The sequence below is a fragment of the Coenobita brevimanus genome, chromosome 33 (genome assembly GCF_032717465.1).
Source record: "Coenobita brevimanus isolate Jiangsu-jjx chromosome 33, ASM3271746v2, whole genome shotgun sequence".
Lineage (NCBI taxonomy): Eukaryota > Metazoa > Arthropoda > Malacostraca > Decapoda > Coenobitidae > Coenobita > Coenobita brevimanus.
Window position 1 is genome coordinate 44,794,370 of NC_136986.1, and position 7,500 is coordinate 44,801,869.

General features: G+C 45.2%; 1 protein-coding gene across 1 annotated transcript in view; it reads left to right on the top strand.

The window, feature by feature from the left end:
- ft (cadherin-related tumor suppressor fat) overlaps window positions 1-7,500 on the top strand; it is a 106,679-nt gene that overhangs the window by 74,182 nt on the left and 24,997 nt on the right. Inside the window, exons 5-6 of the mRNA XM_080269420.1 lie at window positions 2,086-2,287; window positions 3,836-4,023. Of these exons, the coding sequence (XP_080125546.1) occupies window positions 2,086-2,287; window positions 3,836-4,023 (390 nt within the window). The remainder of the gene's footprint in view (window positions 1-2,085; window positions 2,288-3,835; window positions 4,024-7,500) is intronic.

The window sequence follows — 7,500 nt, forward strand, 5'->3', positions numbered from 1 at the left end:
AGCTGCACAGATAACCCTGAGTTAACGGTCACTACTCTTACTTTCGACCTGTGATGGGCTGTGGATCACTGAGGGTCCCTGTTAGTCAAGTGACCACCATCGGGATTTTTTAATGTACCAGGGGTCACTGCTTCAGAATGAAACTTGTGTACTTGTCCCACATGGGAGAGTTCCTTGTCTCAGTGGAGCAAACGGAGCTAGGGCCTGATTGACTGCTGCCTACCTTAAAAGCGCCAGGCAAGGCTGCTGCACCACCCCTAAACATCCACACTGTGCAGTGTGTAGCTTCCACGTTATGTCCACAGACTTCCCATTAACTCAATGTGACTGGTTTATAATGTCATGCGGTAACTATTATTTTATTTGTTTACTTTCTCTTTCAGGTTACTCTATCGGGTAGCTTATAGATAAAGTATTATAGAATGTGACTTTTCCTTTCCAGTGTTTCCTATAAAATTTCCATGTCAGTTTTTCCATGCTGCATGGTGGTTTTTCTCACTTTTTCCTGGAGGGTTTGGTGGTGGGGGGAGCCTTCTTGCTTTCCTATCCTTATCCTTCAACATGTAGAGTTAGATCTTGTAGTCATAGTTTTCTCTAACAAGCAGCCTCGAAAGGACCATAACGTCTGTTGCTGTTTGCTTTCCTGTGTAATCCTGTGTAATCCTCCTCCTCCTCCTCCTCCTCCTCCTCCTCCTCCTCCTCCTTCAGTCCACCATTTGGGGGAAAGGGAGGGAGTTGAGGGACGTTTGTATAACCAGGCAATGGAGCCGCCTGGTTATATCAGTGCCACCACGTGAAGGCCTCCCTCTCCAACACCTTCTATGGTTCTGTGGGGTGTAATTAACGGAGATGACCCATACTCCGCTCCCTAACACCTTTTCCTAAGCGATTTATTCTCTCTACACCTTCCCGTCCTCTTTAGTGTTAAATTCTTCTGATCGCCATACTCTGCATATATAAAGTACACGATATTAACCAGCCATACCTAAAAATAAATCGCTAAGGAAAAGGTGTTAGGGAGCTGCCCTTCCCGACGAGAGTACGAACCTGTGTCTCCATTTTACTCTTATTCCGTTCCCTAACACCTTTTCCTTAGCGATTTATTTTACTTATTACCCCTTGCTGTTCTGTGTTACTTAAATCAATCTAATATCACCATTCTCTACATATATAAAGTCTAGACGATATTAACTAGCCATATCTAAAAATAAATCGCTAAGGAAAAGGTATTAGGGAGCTTCCTTGCCCGTGGAGGAGGCGAACCCGAGTCTCCATTTGTCTCAAAGATCAGACCACCTTTAGGGACCCCGGTCTGTGTGGTCTGTGTAACCTTGTATCTCTGTCTGTCTGCCTCTCTCTCTCTCTCTCTCTCTCTCTCTCTCTCTCTCTCTCTCGGTTCATATTTCCGTCTTTATTTTGAGAGAGAGAAATGTGAGAGAGAATGAAATGAAAGGATGTAAATAGTGTGTGTGTGTGTGTGTGTGTGTGTGTGTGTGTGTGTGTGTGTTAGGGAGAAAGAGAGAGAGAGAGAAGAAAAATGAGATGGAGAATGAAATGAAAGGATGTGTGTGTGTGTGTGTGTGTGTGTGTGTGTGTGTGTGTGTGTTGAGAGAGAGAGAGAGAGAGAGAGAGAGAGAGAGAGAGAGAGATGGGGTGATGAGGGAGTGAGACAGGGGAAGAGTGAGACAGATAATTGGTGTAGAGAGAGAGACAGAAAGATAGAGTGGAACATGAGACAGTGGCAGAAGGTTGGAATGTTAAAGAGAGTACTGCCTCTCTCTCTCTCTCTCTCTCTCTCTCTCTCTCTCTCTCTCTCTCTCTCTCTCTCTCACACACACACACACACACACACACACACACACACACACACACACACACAATTTGTCTGTCCGCCCGTCTGTCTCTCTGTAGCCTACTATCTCATTTCTTTACTCTCTCTCTCTCTCTCTCTCTCTCTCTCTCTATTTCTCCCACCCTCTCCCTCTCATCAACCCATCCCTCTTCATCCCTCAGCGCCCCTGATTTTTCCCATCCATTCTTCCACCATATTGTCTCACTTATCTTTATTTTCACACCTTCTTACAGGTCCAGCATTACATCCTCGTCGTGCAAGCCCAGGATACAGGCCGACCGTCTCTCTCTTCGACCGTTAGCGTGTACTTCAACGTTCAGGATTTAAATGACAACGCGCCCATATTCGATCCCATGAGTTATTCGGACGAAGTGTTTGAAAATATTACCGTTGGTTCCTCCGTGCTGTCCGTCTCCGCAACCGACCAAGACTCCGGTACGTTGTGGTGGTTGTGGTGGTGGGGGGGTTGTGGTGGTGGGAGTTGTTGTGGTGGATTATGTTGGTTATGGTGGATTGTGATGGTTCTGGTGGTGATGGGGGTGGTTGTGGTTGATGTGAGTGGTGGTTGTGGTTGATGTGAGAGTGATGGTTGTGGTGGATTGTGATGGTGGGGGTTATTGTGGTTGATGTGAGAGTGGTGGTTGTGGTGGTGGGGGATGTTGTGGTTGATGGTGCGGGTGGTTGTGATTGGTAGTGGTGGTACTTGTGGCTGGGTTAGTCTGAGTGGTGATTATGGTAGTTTGAGTGGAGGTGACTGTGGTGGATGGTGGTGGTTGTGACTGATGGTGGTAGTTGTGGTGGATGCAGTGGGAGGGTGTCTGTGGTGTGGTGTAGGGGTGTTGTCTTATCTCTTTTATATATAGGTAAGTTGGAGTCATTGTTTTTATTACTAGATAGATATTTTTCTAGACAGACAGAGTACTAGATAGATAGAGTACTAGTTAGATAGATTACTAGGCTATACAAACATACTAGGGAAAAATAGCAGGGTTAGATATATGATTAGAGAAGTGTGCAGAGTGTGAGAAAGCACTAGGAGGAAATTCAGAGTGGCAAACTGCATGATAGCGCCTTACGGTACGCCACTATACGCTGTTCACCTTAACTAGGCATAAAATTGGCTTACCTCCATAGTGAACTCCGAGTAGGACTGTGGAATCAGCGCTAGGGTACGGCGCTAGTCACGAAGAAGTGCTAGGAAGAGGATGTGGAACCAAAGTACAGTGTTATTCTGCCACTGTTACCCCCCTCCCACCCTAGTGACGCCCTGTTCATTGAAATACTGCAACCTTTAGTCCATTCAAGGCAGGAGATTTTTTTTTGAATGAGTTTAAAGCCATGACACATTGGACACGGGATTTAAGTCCTAATATAATCGACCAACAGTTATAAAAGAGAGCGAGAGAGAGAGAGAGAGAGAGAGAGGAAGAAAAGAGAATGCTGGAAAACTTGAGGTGACATAAACAAAGCAATATATTTATTATCAAATTCTGATGGTTTTACGCACGAGTACAAACATTAGAAGTTAGTGTTGTAGAATATAACTGAATTACTTATTAAATGTGTTGATTGAAGTGCCACTTAAGATGCGCTTTACTGCAGCTTAGATGGCGGCACTTAAATGTAACGTATGTGCCATTTTAAGTTCCAACGAAAGTGCCACCTTCAGTGTCCACCGCCGCAGGTCTGAATGTAAAGCTAGAGTACAGCATAGCAGGGGGTGACGAGACGGTAGATAGACAGACAGACAGATAGACAGGCAGATAGATAGATAGATGGATGGATAGATAGACAGACAGGTAGATAAAGAGAAATTCTAATACTATTCTAACCGCCACAGGTCTGAATGCAAAGCTAGAGTACAGCATAGCAGGGGGGGACGAGAAGGTAGATAGACAGACAAATAGAGAGACAGATAGACAGACAAGACAGACAGATAGATAGATAAAGAGACAGATTCTAATACTATTCTCACCGCCACAGGTCTGAACGGCAAATTGGAGTACAGCATAGCAGGCGGGGACGAGAAAAGTCAGTTCAGCATAGGGGAGAATGGCACCATCTTCACCAGGGCCCCGTTGGACAGGGAAGATCAGAGCTTTTATAACCTCGTCGTTCGGGCGTCTGATATGGCAAAACCTCCCCTGGCGAGGCTCTCCTCCACGGTGCAGGTAAGTAGCTGTGGTGGAATTGTGGTAGATGTGGTGAAATGATGGTAGGTGTGGTGGAATTGTGATGGATGTGGTGAAATAAGGTTGTCCTCTACAGTGCAGGTAAGTAGCTGTGGTGGAATTGTGGTAGGCGTGGTGATAATGTGGTAACTGTGGTGAAATGATGGTAGGTGTGGTAAATGTGGTGAAATGATGGTAAGTGTGGTGAAATTGTGGTAGGTGTGAAATAATGCTTTCCTCTACTGTGCAGGTATGTAACTGTGGTGGAATTGTGGTAGGTGTGGTGGAATGGATATTGAGAGAGAGACGTTTCATTCCTTTCATTTGTATTAAAACTCAGTTCGGTCCCTGATACTAAGTGTGGTGGCTGTGGTGAAATAAACTGTGGTTGTGGCGAAGTGGTGGTAGTTGTAGAATTGTGGTAGTCGTCAAATAGTGGTAGTAGTGAAATGGTGGTAGTTGTGGTAGTTATTTTATTATTATTATTTTTATTATTATTTTTTTTTTTTGAGAAGCGAAGCCGAAGTAATGAGTCGGCGCCGAAACAAGTAATGGTTTGTTTATGGTCGTCTTCTTCTTTCTTATGCATTCCCTCCAGGCTAAGGTTTTTTGAGTTTTTCTTCCCTCTTCGTCTCTGTTGCCTACCTTCCCTCCCTCCTCCTTCTCTCCTCTCCAATTTCTCTCCCTTCCCTCCTCTTTCTTCCCTTCTCTCCATGTTTCTCTCCCTCCCTCCTCTCTGTTTCCCTCCATATCCCTATTCTCCTGCCTTTCTTCCTTCGTTGTGTCTTTCCTTTCCTTTCCTTTTGTCTTTACGTTTATACATTCTCTCTCTCTCTCTCTCTCTCTCTCTCTCTCTCTCTCTCTCTCTCTCTCTCACACACACACACACACACACACACACACACACACACACACACACACACACACACACACACACACACAGATTTTCAAGGGAGAAAGAAGCAGCTGGGTACAAACAGGAATACAAAATACTTACGAGAGAGAGAGAGAGAGAGAGAGAGAGAGAGAGAGAGAGAGAGAGTTCCTTATATCGCAGAGTACAGTACATAAATTCCCCTACTAATTCCTAATGAGGTTGAGTACAGTACACAGATTACATAAAGCACTGGTCTGGGTACAAAGGTTATGTAAAGGAGGTATGTAAGGTGGTAGCGAGGATAGGTACATAATATAACATGCCTCCCCTGCCTACCCCTGCCTCATCCTGCCTATCCTCTGCCTACCTCTGCCTAATATGGATGTGTGTAGGATGATAGTGAAGATAGGTACATAATATTACATACTTCCCCTGCCTCACCCTGCCTATCCCTGCCATTCCTTGCCTTACCCTTCTTATCTTCTGCCTATATCTGCCTCATCCTGCCTATCCTCTGCCTACCCCTGCCTTACTCTGCTTTTTCCCTGCCTACTCCTGCCTCCTCCCTTGCTGTACCCCTTGTCTGAAACCTTCCTAATCCTGCCTTACTCCCTTTCTGCCTACCCTGCCTCGCCCTCTCTCTGCCTAACCTGTCTCTTCTGCCTACCTCCTATATTGCCTCTCTGTCCCTGCCTCATTTCTAGTCAATTCTTTGCCTCACGCCTTCCTTGCTTCACTCATAGGCTCTGTCTTGCCTATCAATGCCTCGTCTGTCTGCCCCCCCCCTCTCTCTCTCTCTCTCTCACACACACACACACACACACACACACACACACACACACACACAAGTACCTGAGATTCTTGTGTGATTAGTGGAAATATTTACTTAATCTTGCTTGTAACCTAAGAGAGGGAGGAGGAGGAAGAAGAAGAAGAGATGATTTAGGAGGAGGAGGAAGAAGAAGAAGAACATGAGAGGGAGGAAGAGGAGGAGGAGGAGAAAAGAGGAAGACGGAGCAGGAAGAGGAGGGGGGAAAAGATGAAGAAGGAGGAGGAGGAGGAGAAAAGAAAAAGAAGGAGGAGGGGAAAAAGAAAGAGAAGAAGAAGGGGAAGAAGGAAGAGGGAAAAAAAAGAAGAGGGAAGAAGAAGAGGAGGAGGAGGAGGAGGAAGAAAAAAGAAAATGGAGGAGCAGGAGGGGAAGAAGAAGAGAAGGGGTAGAAGGAGGAAAAAATAAGAAGAGGAGGAGGAGAAAAAACAAGAAGAAAACAAAAATAAAAACTGAATTAAAACAAAAAATAATCCCATCATTTTGGTACAAGAGTTAACTGAATCGTTCTCTCGCCTGACCTGTGTTGACCCAGCTTCTCATTTGACACCATGGGCAGGGAGGCAGTGTCGTAAGCTCCCTGAGTAAAGTGAGAAAAGTGAGAGAGTAAAGTGAGATATAGTGTCAATAAGTCACTTTCAGATGCATAATGAAGTCCTCTCTCTCTCTCTCTCTCTCTCTCTCTCTCTCTCACACACACACACACACACACACACACACACACACACACACACACACACACACAAGGGTCAAAGAAAACTATGTATATCTCTTCTAGCTCAAAAACTTCCCCAAGAACAATAAGAAAAAAGAAAGAAAAGAAAAATCAGAAGTAGCAGCCCCCGTATGTGCGTCACGTGATGTAACTCGCAGTATAAGCAGTTGACTTAATATTATGCAAATCTGGCGTGGTTCTGAATGTATTGGCTTTTTTCATCATTCACTATTCACCCGCATTCATTATCGCCAAAATACTGATGCCATGACGACGGGGGAGGCCTTAACACCTTTTCCTAAGCGATTTATTAAAGTGGAGTCAAGGGAGGCTTGGTATATTTCTCTGTCTATGGATAATGATGCTAGAGTGAGAAGAGGAGGAGGAGGAGGAGGAGGAGGAGGAGGGGGTAGTAGTTAAGAATGAACAAGTAATTTGAGGACAAAGACGACGAAGAAAAGTGAAAAGAACGCGTATTAACCAGATAAATCGCTTGAAATAATGCGCTAAGGAAATCTTGAAGTGGCGGCTGGGATAATAACGAAGAGCTGAAAGTCAAGAGGAAGTGATAAGTTGGAAGTGGAAGTATATGACGAGGTGAAGGACATGGAGAGACAGACTGACAAAGGATGAAGTGAAGGAGTGTTGCGGTGTGGATACGGAGAAATACCTTGAGGTGGTTTGTCCGTGTGGAGAGGATGGACAGTGAGAGACTAACTAGGAGAGTGTATGAGGGTATTGAGATAGACTGACAAAGGATGAAGTACTGGAGCGTTGCGGTGTGGATACGGAGAAATACCTTGAGGTGGTTTGGCCATGTGGAGAGGATGGACAGTGAGAGACTAACTAGGAGAGTGTATGAGGGTAAGGGAGGGGGAGACAGGATGAGGTGAAGGGATGGAGTAGAGGGGTATATGAGAGAGGGGGAGAGACAGACTGACATATGAGGAAGTGAAGGAGCGTTGTGATGTGGATATGGATGTGATAGAAAGCGTTAGGGGAAGTACACTGAGGTGGTTTGGCCATGTGGAGAGGATGGAGAGTGAGAGACTAACAAGG